A 15,000-nucleotide genomic window follows, 5' to 3' on the forward strand; every position below is an offset into this window, starting at 1 on the left:
TTTATACAAACGCACACATATATAGTAATATATACACATGTGTAATGTATATACACATATATTTATATGGTGTATATATATATATATATATATATATATATATATATATATATATATATATATGTGTGTGTGTGTTTATACAAACCCACACATATATAGTAATATATACACATGTGTAATGTATATACACATATATTTATATGGTGTATATATGCGTGTGTGTGTGTATATATGTATATATATATATATACACACACACACACACACACACATATATATATATATATATATATATATATATATGTGTGTGTGTGTGTGTGTTTGTGCATATATATACATATATATATATATATATATATATATATATATATATATATATATATATATATATATATATACACTGTATATATATATATATGTATATATATATATTTATATATATATATACTGTATATATATATACATATGTATATATATGTATGTATATATATGTATGTATATATATATATATATATATATATATATATATATATATATATATATATATATGTATGTATGTATATATATATATGTATGTATATATATATATATATATATATATATATATATATATATATACATGTATATATATAGATATATATATATATATATATATATATATATATATATATATATATATATATATATATATATATTTCATAACGCCCAATACTACACAGTATTTTAGAAGTTTTATTTCAGCTGGGGCCAAGCTATGGAATGATCTTCCTAATCGGGTAGTTTAATCAGTAGAACTTCAAAAGTTTAAACTTTCAGCAAATGTTTTTATATTGAACACGCTGAAATAATTCTAAATATAGTGTGCATATGACATATCTGTTGTGATGTTTTTATTGTTTTTAAAATAATTTCTTGGTAATATTTTCTTATCGTTTATTCATCAGATTCATCACTGGGCTATTTTTCCCTGTTGGAGCCTTTGGACTTATAGCATCTTGCTTTTCCAACTAGTGTTGTAGCTTGGGTAGTAATAATAATAGTAATTATATATATATATATATATATATATATATATATATATATATATATATATATATATATATATATATATATATATATATACATATATATACATACGTTCATACATACATGCATATAAGTGTGTGTATGTGAGAAGAGATGTGAGATGTGTGAAAGAGGCTAGAAAATATGACTAATACATAGCCTAACTATTATCAGTCAATAAATGAAGCTTATTTTATTACTATCGTTATTATTGTCATTAAACAAGCCTTAGTACCAATAGGGATAACATCCAATAACCTCTATATGAGAATCAAGAAAAAAAAGAAATGCGGGAAAGAGATGATATATGATAATTGTTGATATTTTTAGGAGGATGAATGCATGAAATAATTCTCTTTCAAATCTTCGATACTTCCCTCCGGTTTACGAAAAATGACCATGACCTGATACAAATCACCATCATTATTCTTATCGTTACAAGAAAAGCTACAACCCTAGTTGGAAAAGCAGGATGCTATAAGCCCAAGGGCTCCAACAGGGAAAAATAGCCCAGTGAGGAAAGAAAATAAGGAAATAAATCAAATATATGAGAAGTAATGGACAATCAAAATAAAATATCTTAAGAACAGTAACGCCATTAAATTAGGTCTTCTTTGTGTGAACTATGAAAACCTAAAAAAAAATAAGAGAAATAAGATAGAATAGCGTGCCCGTGTGTACCCTCAAGCGAGAGATATTGAGTGAAGATATCTTCAGTACAACAATTTAGTAAAAATAATCTACATGAAAGTGAACTCAGATTGTAGAAGAAAGATGTTTGGTTACGGAATCTTATGAAGGAATGTGAAAAGAGGATGTTCTAGATTGGTCTTTTTTCTTGTTACACTTGACACGAGATGGACAAAGCTTCACAAACATTCTATTCTATTTTTTCTTTTATGCACGTGCGTCAAATCATGTTTCCCTGTGTGTAAATTCGTATATCTGTTGTTATTAAATCTATGCCTCGTATTGTAAATTTTATCTTCATATATAATAACTACAGTAAATTTTGGTTTAGAATTCCATTTAACATCATATTAGTAATTTAAAAATTGAATTACATATAATATAATTCAACTGAGGATATAAAAAAATATGCATTTAGATATGAAACAGAAGTTCACGATTTCTTTTTTCACAGTAATTTAGTATAAGACAAAATGGCAAATTATAGAGATCTTTCTGATGACCTTATAAATAAGGAAAGATTTGGTTTCACATCCATAATTTCCATAACATTTCAAAAACAGGGATTGAAATAAAAATTGGAGGATTAAAATCAGTAATTATGAGATTTATTAAGCTTGGTTAATGAGTTCACACAGCAACATGCATCATTCATTCATCCAGGTAATTAGATTCCACGTAAAACACGCACAGAAATGATTGCAGTTCCACACAAAAGGACAATGGGAAAACAAGGTTTTAAAAGTTGCTCATGAATGACAGAGGCAAGGCACAGTGACATTGCCTTAGCAAGCATGACAATGCCTTAGAGGCTGGCCATGTATTCATATGATCAGCACCCAAGACCCCTCTGCACCTAAGCTAGGACCAGGGTTGACTAGACAATGGCTACCTGATGACTCAGCAGTTAGACCCATAGGCTCTACCGAACGCCCCATCCTTTGTTCTCAAGGACGGTGATGTTGCAAACACTACAAGAAGCTAATGAGTTTGAGTGGGACTCGAACGCAAGTCTGGCGATCATCAGGCAGGGATATTTCCAAAAGGCGACCATGACTCTAAATAAAAGGGAGGAGGTGACGGATCCATAGCCGATATTCAAACAGACAGTAGGAATAGCCATGTTCACATTATTGTGCGAAAATTATGGCTTAAAATGACAGTTAAAATATCTTCTTTTTAACATTTTTATTCTCAATGGTTCTCTTAAATAATTATTTAAATGTATTTAGTATGTCTTTAATCACATAACCATTGCATCGTCAGAATCACTTCCTAAAATTAAATGCACCCATTCGCAATATTTCTGAGAGAATAATTTTGTTTTTATTCATAATCAATGGATATGGCAGGTATAAGTTGACAAATTTAATAGGTTATTATTATTATTATTATCATTATTATCATTATTGTTACTATCATTATACAACACAATCGTTTAATACCACAACTATCATTCTTAAAGTTCTTAATTATTTTTACTATTATTATTATTATTATTATTATTATCATTATTATTATTATTATTATTATTATTGCTTCAATCACCTTCATCAACTGCATGCTTCAGTAAGCACGCCAAATTCAGTCATGACACAATACTTCAATACCCAAAATGTTTAGTCCCTGGGCCAAACCCTGCCAAGTCTAACTCCAGCATTGACGATGGCCTCTCTCTTTTGCAGAATCGCTTAACGATGGCCTCTCTCTTTTGCAGGATCGCTTAACGATGGCCTCTCTCTTTTGCAGGATCGCTTAACGATGGCCTCTCTCTTTTGCAGGATCGCTTAACGATGGCCTCTCTCTTTTGCAGGATCTCTTAGCGCAAGGAATCACCGGCTGGTACGATATGGAGAACCGTTTCGGGGAGACGTCGAAGACGCCAACGAGAGTCCACCTTTCGGGTCATATATCCTGCACAAGTGACGTAGAATGCGACGCCCTTGCAAGCTACGAGATCCTGCTGAAGTGCCTTCTTGATTACGAGAGGAAGAAGGCTCCTCACGACAAGAAGGTAAATGTATGTTTTTTTGGAATTGCTTACAGACAGGGGAGTGGGAAAAAGGAAGAAGATAGGTTTTAGTGAGTTAAGAGATGGCTTTCGATTCTCCTTACATGTATAGATGTATATATATACACACACAGACACACACACACACACACACACACATATATATATATATATATATATATATATATATATATATATATATATATATATATATATATATATATATATATATATATATGTATGTACATATATATATATATATATATATATATATATATATATATATATATATATATATATATATGTATATATATACATATATATATATATATATATATTTATATATATATATATATATATATATATATATATATATATATATATATATATATATATATATAACAAATCTATTTTTGGGTGAGATCGCCATGTCGTCCTGGTGGAAGTTCCTAAGGTAGCTTTAAAAGGGATATATTATACTACAGTGATATTCCCAGAGAATTAACCTTCAGGTTCCAGAATTCTAACTCCTGGAGCGAATATCCTTAAGATTTTCTCAAGGATATCGCATAATATCAGAGGACGCATTCTTGACACGCCACATAGCAATCTGCACCCCTAATAGCGTTTATGCTTCGAGGGGGACGTGGCAAAAGAATAGAAGGGGGCCGTAACAAGGTTACCCCCGTTCCCGTACTACTATTGACCACCACCCCAGCGCCATTCCCAAGATGGCAGACATTCCTTGTAGCATTGAGCGTGGTGCTACAGATACAGTACGTCAGGGAGGGAACTGTGTGAAGATCTTTTCTTTCAAGAAAGAAGGGTGGGTCCATCAGGACGACATGGCGATCTCACCCAAAAATAGATTTTTCGCTTCGCTCAAAATCCGTTTTTTGGGCTCAAGCCATGTCGTCCTGATGGAAGTATACCAGAGCATTAATGTATCTGTGGATTTTCATCAGTGCCTTAACCTTGAGACAACCTTTCTATGATCATTTGGATCAATCGAGACAAATGACGTTACCGTTATCCGTCATTATCACTAATCATCTCCGATGTTAGTGCTTCCTGCTCCCTACAGGGAAGAGTCATTCTAGACAGTAGAAAAAAGGGGGTCTCAAGGTAAGCATATATTGTAGGGACAAACATAAGAATACACCAGATGAAAAAACCGTCTCGTAGTTTGTGAAAATTACCAAATACTTAACAGTGTTTCTTAAATCCACTGTTTGTGAGCATACAAATATATAAAAGTACATACTCTAGACTTTTAATCATGCAATTGTCGGGTGAGTTAGGACGCAATTACATTCTAATAGACGTTTATTAGTAAGTAAAACGAATGTAGCATGATAACGGAACTATACATGTAACCTGTACAGAGATTATCTTTCTTTCTTGGAAAGCAAGAAATGATAAGTGCCACTCTCAGATTGAAGAAAATTTATAAACCAAATTCTCTTCATATTTCCTCTACTGGTTACTTTTATCGGCACTGTGTACTACGTACACCAGCACTAGTGCTATATGTATAATTCCACACCTGGGATTTTGAACAGAGCTAGTGTCACCATGGTAACACTTAATCAAAGGAGGTCACACCCTAAGAGAGATGACCCCTTCTCCCTTTAATTGACAGTCCCAGTCAATTAGCTGTTCATCGTAGAATTAGACGGCGGGTTAAGTACTCTACCCGACGTCACCACATACTGCTTCATATTATGGACTTGCTTAGCATAGTGTTTGTAGAACACTCTGGTTGATTCTCACCCAGTATATGTGCGAGGACATTTGAAGTCCCAAACCATTGACTGTTTATAACAGTAATTAGGGGGCAGGTTTTAATACACTACCTGTCGCCACTACATAGTGTTTCAGTTCATGTACCTGTTTCGCATAGTGTTTGTAAAACACTCTGGATGATTTCCATCCAGTGTATGAATGAAGACGCTCAAAGTCCATATACTGAGAGAAGTTCAGTGATGAAGCAATCTTTCTCGGATCATGACCTGTGGGAGTACTGTCAGGATCCGCTCTACTAATAAAGTAGGTGACCTTCGCCCTCAGTTGTTTTAGGGATAAATTTTATCCAGAGGTTTCTCCTTTAAACAGCTGTCCTCCCCTGAAGTCTGAAGTTCTATGAAGATAGACCTTTAGACACTCTACTGGACATAGACATCTTCCTTCAGAGGGCAGATTCTCCAGGGACCCCACCTTTTAGTGGGTAGCTCAATCTTAGCGAGAAAGGATGGATTAGGGAAGAGATTCAGTTCTCCTGCTTCTGAGAACTGAATGTGGCCCTCATCCCTAGAAAGGGCCACTATTTCACTAACTCTAGCCCCTGAGGCTATAGCGGACAGAAAAATAACCTTTTGGGTTAGATCCTTAAGCGAACAATCTTCATTGTTCAAGGATGAGGCATAATGTAGGACCTTGTCCGAAGACCAAGAGATGGACTTTGGTGGTGCAGCAGGCCTAAGCTTCGCATATGCCTTCCGGATCTTATTAAAGATCTCATTCGCCAAGTCTACTTGAAAGGCATATGGAAGCGGTCTAGTCAAGGCTGACTTGCACGTAGTTATCGTGTTGGCCGCCAAACCCTGGTTATGAAGATGGATAAAGAAGGACATGAGAAGTTCATTGATATCTCTCTCGGTCCTTTTGCTTTTACGAAAGCAACCCACTTTTTCCATGATGACTCATATTTTCTTCTAGTTGACTTAGACTTGTATTCTTCTAAGAATTCTATATTGCCTTTCGAGATCCCAAATCTTTTCTTAACCTCTAGGGCAAGAAAATATGCAATGAAGGGTTTGGGTTCTCTGTAATAAATCGAAGGCAATTAATCTCTGAACCTTCTGGAGTTGTCCCGGGTTCAGAATAAAGGACAACCTCAGCCTCTGTTCCTTCCTCGAGGAGGATAGATCGCTCTTGGGCTACCTGGGAGCCAACAGAGCTACTCCCACCTGGAAGGATCTCAGCATGTTGAGGACTGTCAGCAGGTGATTGGACGGGATGAACTGGAAATCCTAAGTCTATCCCTTCCATTTCAGAGACATGATGTCTATCATTTAAATTAGAGGATCCTCGTATAGGGCTACATATAAGGTAGTTCCTTGACGGCGCTCGTAATGAAGAGTTCGGATTGCAGTTCGGGGACTTGTTCCCATCTGGGAGACACAAGGTCTGCGTCCATGGACCATTCTAACTCTATCGGCCTGAGCCTGAGTAGAGCATCCACTGTCACATTGCAGATTGGTTGTATGTGAACTGCTGACAGGTGCCATCCCTTTAGGTAAGGGATGGCTAACTACACCTAGACTGTATGAGACGTTCCTTAGCATCGTCGATTGCAGCGTCTCGTTATTGCTTTGGAGTCCCAGATCAGCCGTAGACAATCTGATCTGCTTGGAGAGAGTTTCCCTACTCATGACTGGACCAACATGGTCTTGGGATTTTCGGGCTTTGACTTTTGTTAGGGAAGCGATTAAGGAAGGACCACTCTCGGTCTTTTTAGGCCTCTTTGAGCGTTTAATGCTTGTTTTCTCCAGGCTCCCAGCGCATCTTGCAGTAGTGCTCTTAGCACAGGGCCTGCCTCTATTGCGAACTGGAGAGAGATCAGGGTTCTTCCCTGTTCTTATTTTGGGAATCTGACTGATTACCGGAGTCTTTTGACAAACCTTGCCATCTCCTTTTACCTTCCCAAAGGAAAGGAGAGTTGGAGTGACAACAGGCTTCAATGGCTTTTCAGTCATTGAAACCTTTGAGCCGGAGAGAATCGAGACTTCTTGAAGTTTATCTTTCATCCACGATGTTCCGGGGACCGGATCATTTCTTCGGATGTTCATAGACCAGCCACCTTGGGTGCTGCCCCCCCCAGCCTCTTGTCCAGGAACATTGTTGCCTGAACATTTCTTAGGCTTAAATATTGCACGACTGTGTCTGCTTATTTTATGAAGGCAGCTAGGACTCTGTCTAGTCTGACGAGTATCTTTCCTAGGAAGTGCGTTACTTTGTGTAACTTGAGTCCTAGATAGGAGGGGAAAGGGTGGTTGACTGGAAGTTGCCGATAGATGACTTTCAGGTCTGGTAAGACTATAGGCACCCTTTTTTGCAGTGGGGTCCTTATGTTCAGGAGGATAAACATCCTGAACTCATTGTTTTATTTGGACTTGTTGAGTGGCGATAAGTCCTGAATGACTGAATTTTCTTGAGTCCTTCTCGTAAACACACAACACCTTCCCTGGAATTTGGTGGACTAAAGTTTCCCTACCACCTGTGTATGCTCTAGAGCTCTCAGGTAAACTCCTCCAGGAGGGTTTTGGATTATCGGAGGAGTTGAGGAAATGGTGGTAGAGATATCTCCACCTCTCACCTTAGTCCCATCTTGATTAGGCCATGGACCCAAGGATCGAAGGTCCAGCGATCCTAAAGGAATCTTCCTCCTACTAGAAGCATTTCTATGGTTCGACTGATCAGTAGTAATATCTTTTTGACCATCTGTCTGTGACATCTAGGTCACTACAACTGTGGATTGTTGTTGAACCGCTCGAAATGGATTTCCAGACCTCTCCATCTTCCTTTTAGGTTGGGGACCCACAACCTTAGAAGATTCTCTTTTTGAAAGGATGCCCCACTTTTGGAGAAGTCCTATTTTCTCCGTGGAGGCGTTCTTAATCACTTTCTTGACTACCTCGTTTGGAAAGAGGTCTTTACCCCAGATGTTGGAAGATATTAGCTTTCTTGTATCGTGTTTCGCTGTTGCGTTAGCTAACACAAACTCCCTACATGTTCATCTAGCCTTTATAAAGGCATAAAGGTCTTTTACCAAAGTAGCCATATGTATTTTGGCTAAGACCTTGAGCATGTCTAGGGTATCTTGATGAGCCGAACAGAACTCTATGTAGTTCTGTAGAGATAAGGAGGCTGCAAGTCCCTCCATTATTTCTTGTTCATCCTGTAAGAGAAACTCAGATAATGTCTGGGAAATGCTAGTGACAGAGGCTCGGACTCCTTGAGTGTAGGACATGGTTTACCTGTCTCTATTGCCCCAGTGACATATTTGAAAGCCTTCTCCGTAAAGGGGAATGAAATTGAAACAGGAGCAAGAAAGGAAGAGTGCTTGTTACCTGGTTTGGATACCTTCGACACCGAGTAATCCACCTTTTCTATGCTGCTTGATAGGATAGCCTGTGGTTTATCATTGTCGAGAATCATAACCTCCTTTGATTCCGTTCCTTTTCCTGATGTTGGTTCTTCCTTTAGTCTAATGAAACAGTTCGGGAAAGCGTCAAAGCTTGGCCAGAACTGGATTTTGTCCAAAGGAACAGCACCCATCTTCTCCGAGATGTAGAGTTTGCCGTTTAAAATCGGCATTAGCTCCGCAAACCTCCAGGGATTGGTTGTGGAGCATGTCGGAAGGTCTTGATCTACGAGTCGTTTGTACGACCCTTTAGGAGCGACAAGTGGAGCTTTACCAAGCTCTACCTTGCATTTCGCTTCCTGCTTTGTGCTCTGTTTGCACAAATTTTCTAATAGATTCTTGACTTGGGCCCATAACTGGTTCATTCCATCTAAAAGAGGGATAGAAGGCAGAGATATCGATGTCGTTGGCTCATGAGCCTGTTGGGACGGAGACAATTCCAACCCGACATTCTCCCCTTCTTCCCGTAGGCGCTTTTTGCCCTCCTTCCCGAAGGTTATCTGGCCATTGGGAAATGTACCTCATGTCTGTGGTACCACTATTTCCTTACTCGCTGTTGGAAATAGTAACCTACGCATCTTGTCATTAGGCAGGTAAGGTCCCGGAGAGATTTTCTGAAAGCCTCTCACCCAGTTGCGTAGTTTTAAACGAGCTGCATCTCTAGTCTCTACCCACTTGGGATTCTTGAAACATTCGGACAATAGGGCCCGACATACTTTGCAGGCCTGCGGGTTCCAATACTGCAGGTGTTCCGAAATAATATTGCAGGGGGCATGAAACCTGCATGCATTATGTCCGTAAAAACACTTACTCTTAGTTTTGCAGAAGACTGCAACACATGACATCTGGCGTTCCTCCTGTAAAGAAAGGAAAACAAAATGAGGATACGATTGATTATCTCACTGATAACCAATATATCAAAGGTCATATCTTAACAGAATAGCTTAGGATAGCAAGCTATAAAGGGATAGTAGGAGACACATACTTGTGTATCCCTTGCAAGCAAATGCTGGTACCTCCCCTCAGTATTAAATTATAGGAATTTCCTTTTCGGAGGAATTCCAACTGAAAAAGGGGGTTTTCTAACCCCTAGGGATAGGGAACTGTATACTTCACTGTCCCTTTCATACTAAATATTGTGGGGTACGGAAGACTGATTTCTCAATCAGCTTAACAAAGAAACACTATTCCTTCAATGTAAGAGTGGCTGCAGCTTAAGCTCACATGAGGATACCCAAGATATGCTAGAAATAGTTACTGTATAATCATACTGTAGTTTTCTATTTGCAGTATGCACTATATTGCAATATACTGGCTACTGTATAATTATATATAGTATGACCCAGCCAATGTGTTGCCTTTCTGGTAAGCAACTGACTGTACGGTCCAGCTGGCATGATGCCAACTGCACTGGGGAAAGGAAAGACATATATTTGTATATATCCCATCCCACTTATTTGCTGTGACCCCCCTTACAAAATTAAAACATAGAGTTTCCTAATCATGGAGACTGGAGGATAAGGGCTCTGCCCTCTAAGGGCTAGGAGTGTAATCTCCAGTCATTAAAATTTTAATATTGCAGGGTAATCTGAAGACTGATTTCTAATCAGAATATTGAAGAACTAAATTCTTTCAATATGAGATTGGATTCCACAAATATTTGGGTGGGATTTTCAAATATATTGGAAAACACTACTAGCATAAAATATACAGAAGCTTTCTATTTGCAGTATATCCTATACTGCAAAAATACTAACTACCTGTATAAACATATACTGTAGTTCAGCCAGCATGTCGTCAGCATAGCTAGCTAATGCTAGCACATCTAGCCTGCTAGCTAAAAGAAAGAGAGATAGCATGGAGAACAGGCTACCTAATACTGTATATATATATATATATATATATATATATATATATATATATATATATATATATATATATATATATATATATAAATATATATATATATATATATATATATATATATATATATATATATATATATATATATATATATATATATATATATATATATATATATATATATATATATATATATATATATATATATATATACAGTAAAAGGGATGTAAAAGTCTACTATTACTACCTTCTCCAGAAAGAAGGTTCAAATGGAAGGGGAGAATATAAAATTCAAGCTTCCATCCAGCTACAGTACTGTTGCCGGCAAGGATCTGTCTAAACCTTGCCGGCCGGCACCGCTGGCCAGTACTGCCGGCCGTCAGTACAGTTGGCACGCTGCCGATTGAGCAGGCACCATTCTGTGCCGGCCTAGTAGGCAGCACCACGGCAGTAGCCACTGTTACTAGCTCTTCAAGAAAGAACTGAAGAACCTTTGTAAACAGAAGGGACCTCCCACTCACAGCCAACATGGCCAGCAGCTGCCAGCCGGCAGCTGCCCTGGTTGCCTGCCAGCAGTCACCATGACTGCCAGCCGGCAGCAGCCATGACTGCCGGCCGGCAGTAGCCATGACTGCCGGCCGGCAGTAGCCATGACTGCCGGCCGGCAGTAGTCTTTACTGCCGGCCGGCAACTAATATGGCCGGCAGCTCACAGCTGTCATTACTGCTGGCCGACAGATCTTAAGACTGCCGGCCGGCAGCTATCAACTGTAAGAAGGGGATTCTGGTCGATCCCGGTAACCCACCGGCAACAGTAAGGTTGCCGGGATTCGCCAACATAAAGGGATAGAAGGGAAGGGAAAAGAGGGTCCTGTGAAAGGTAAAGCAGGAGCCGGCCGTAGCCTGTCCTGCCCCACGTAACAAACTCCGTTCCTGTATTAGAACTATCCCAGGTGGCCAAAGAATTCTATTCCTCACCCTTGGGTTAAATTAACACGATTAAGAGGTTGGTAGCACCCTTGCCACCACCTCTAATGGTAAGGAAACGGGGTTGTAGTGCCAGTGTCCCCTAAGCATTAGAAGAATTCTATTCCTCAGCCTAGGGTCCACTAACACAGGATTAGTCTGCTAGGTCACAGGAAGATTGGTCATATCGTACAGACCCTTCAGGAGTGGCCTAGGGAGGTCTAGCCTCCTATGTAGGTAGCCTAGTGTAGCAAAAGAATTCTATTCATCTTGCCAAGTAGCTACCGACCACAGACTAAATACTCTGAGATTCTGGCCAAAACCACAAAAACCAGCATCTGCGGTTACAGGAGAAGGGCAGAAAAAACCGTAGGAAAATCATGCCTGAATTAGAAATTTGAGGCCGACCCGCTAAGGATGTAGCCTGAGGCTACACTCAGAGGGAAGAGGGATTACCCTTAAATATCCCTTTTTTGAGAGGTGTAAAGTTTCATCCAATTTAAAGAGATACCCATCTCTGCATAATTGAAATCACCAAACACAAGGGTAACCGGGGAATGTCTAACGTATAATAACACGCCTAGGTTAGGTACCTAGGCGAGACGAGATCTCGGTTACCTCACTCTCCGAGACTCTGACTATACAATCGACATGGAAAGGAAAAATATGCACCATATAAATATCTTTACAAGAATATATTGCCTATATAGCTAACATAATTAAATAATTAATTAATGATATATGATGCTATTTAAAAACCGGGAAGTCGTTCTGCTAACTAAATAACATGCCCAACGAACGACAGCGCTCATAGCCCCTCCGGTACAGGCTAGCTCTAAACACAATGAATTACTCAAATTTTACTGTGAAAAAGGGGGCTAAAAATTATTCATTGTAAAGACCCAATACTCAACTTTCCGAAGGCGAAAGAAGATGGCGAATGCATAATAAATCCTTGAAAATCGATCGAAAAGTTAGATCAACAGGGAACACCACTGATCGAAATCGCTACAAAATTAGGAATGTCCGCCATCTTGGGAATAGCGCTGGGGTGGTGGTCAATAGTAGTACGGGAACGGGGGTAACCTTGTTACGGCCCCCTTCTATTCTTTTGCCACGTCCCCCTCGAAGCGTAAACGCTATTAAGGGTGCAGATTGCTATGATATTATGCGATATCCTTGAGAAAATTTTAAGGATATTCGCTCCAGGAGTTAGAATTCTGGAACCTGAAGTTTGATTCTCTGGGAATATCACTGTAGTATAATATATCCCTTTTGAAGCTACCTTAGGAACTTCCATCAGGACAAAATGGCTTGAGCCCAAATATATATATATATATATATATATATATATATATATATATATATATATATATATATATATATATATATATATATATATATATATATATATATATATATATATATATATATTGTAAATTAATGAGAGCAATATTTAGAATACATGGAGGAAGACGAGTGAAGTATTCTATGCATCTGAACATAACGAATGAACAAAGATAAATGTAATGTCTTTAATGTATGCATTTGATCAAGGAAAAAATGAAGTCTTCAATACCTGATTACAGTTTCCGTTTACACAGGTTTGAACTGGAAGGCTTTTCACAATACAAGGTTTGTGGAGAATATACTGTGAAAATCTACTGGAAAACAATATTCTCAATTTCTTTCCAAGACTTGAAGTATTTTTTAAACTATGATAATAATTTTATAATTTTTAGCATTTATGAAACAAGCCTTTATCGAAAGAAAGTACGCATAATTTTGAAGAGATAACTTACGAAAACTAATAAAAGAGACCAGCCATAATGTATTTGAGGAAATGAATAACTCAGAGACTAACTGGAAAAGTAGATGTGGGAAAAGGAAGCGAAGAGCCGTTGTATGTTAACGAATTTCATTACATAGATCATTGGTGTGAAGTTAATAATGTTAATTCGAAACAAGTATATTGTGCAAAATATCATAGTAAAGAAAAAATCAATATACTAACTAGAGTGACGAAATAATTTCATTACGTAGGTCAACGGTGTGAAGATAATAATGTTAATTCGTACCAAGTATATTGCACAAAATATCATAATAAATAAAAAATCCAGTATAGTAACTATAGTGATGCAATAATTTCATTACATAGGGAAATGGTGTGACCTTAATGAATTTAATTCCATAAAGTTATATTGCGCAAAATACTGTATTCTAAGAAGGAAGAAAAAATCCAATATAATAACTACAGTTTCAATGACAAATTAACTAAACTTATTTGACTTCAAAGTTATTTATTTTACTTTAAGGGCTACTTTTTCTGGTCCTGCAGTGGAACCCTACTCTCTACATCTATCGTAATTCATTTTATCGTATAGATTCCAAAAAGGCATTCAGCATTTCACACCGTTCATATTTTGTTTATTGTCAAATAAACATTATTAGCGGTATTAGAGCCTTCCATCCTCTGTTTGCAATACTACTCAATATTATATGTGGAAAAGGAGCTCATTAACAAACCCCCATTTCTTTCCAGATCGGCCCCTGCACTGATTTCAATGAAGACCTGGTCTTGGGAACAAGCGCCAGAGCAGCACTGCGTCAATTTGCCCTCGTCTTCAATGTGAGTGCAGCCAGTCAGTGCCTGTCGTTGTGGAACAATGTTACGATTCTTCACTCTCCATTAGACTGGCAACTGTTGCTCACACAGTTTAATAGCATTAAGTCTTCGCTAGTCGTCGGAGCGTATTCGGAGGGAGAGCAGCAGCAACTAAGTCAATCAGTTTCTGAGGTCATTGACAGATGCATCGTGTGTCTCAAATATCTGGAGGATTGCTTCCCTGCAGGTCACCAGTCAAAATTGCAGTTGTCTTTCATGTTACAGTGAGTTTGCTGTACATTTTTTTTTTATTACAGAACTTGTATACATTCCGTGGTTATAAATAAGATCTTAGATATGATTTATATACATATTTTTTTTTTTTGGTGCCAATTTTTTCCCCTTTTTTTTACTTGCATACATTTCGTGCTTTTAGGTAAGATTTTAGGTATAATTTATTAAAAATAGAATTATACACCTTAAGGTACTGTTGAGGAATGTTTTTTACTCAAGGCTATATTTATCTAGGATATCTGTACTTATAATAATAGATATATTGCTGGTATTTTTGGTACCCATGATACATCACATATTC

The 15,000-nt window shown here is 37.6% G+C and overlaps 1 protein-coding gene across 1 annotated transcript in view; it reads left to right on the forward strand.

Annotated features, from left to right (window-relative positions):
- Positions 1–15,000, forward strand: part of LOC137657532 (protein unc-13 homolog 4B-like) — a 65,579-nt gene that overhangs the window by 30,555 nt on the left and 20,024 nt on the right. The window contains 2 exon segments of the mRNA XM_068391869.1: positions 3,569–3,769; positions 14,343–14,689. Of these exon segments, the coding sequence (XP_068247970.1) occupies positions 3,569–3,769; positions 14,343–14,689 (548 nt within the window).

The sequence above is a fragment of the Palaemon carinicauda genome, chromosome 18 (genome assembly GCF_036898095.1).
Source record: "Palaemon carinicauda isolate YSFRI2023 chromosome 18, ASM3689809v2, whole genome shotgun sequence".
In the NCBI taxonomy this organism is placed as follows: Eukaryota; Metazoa; Arthropoda; class Malacostraca; order Decapoda; family Palaemonidae; genus Palaemon; species Palaemon carinicauda.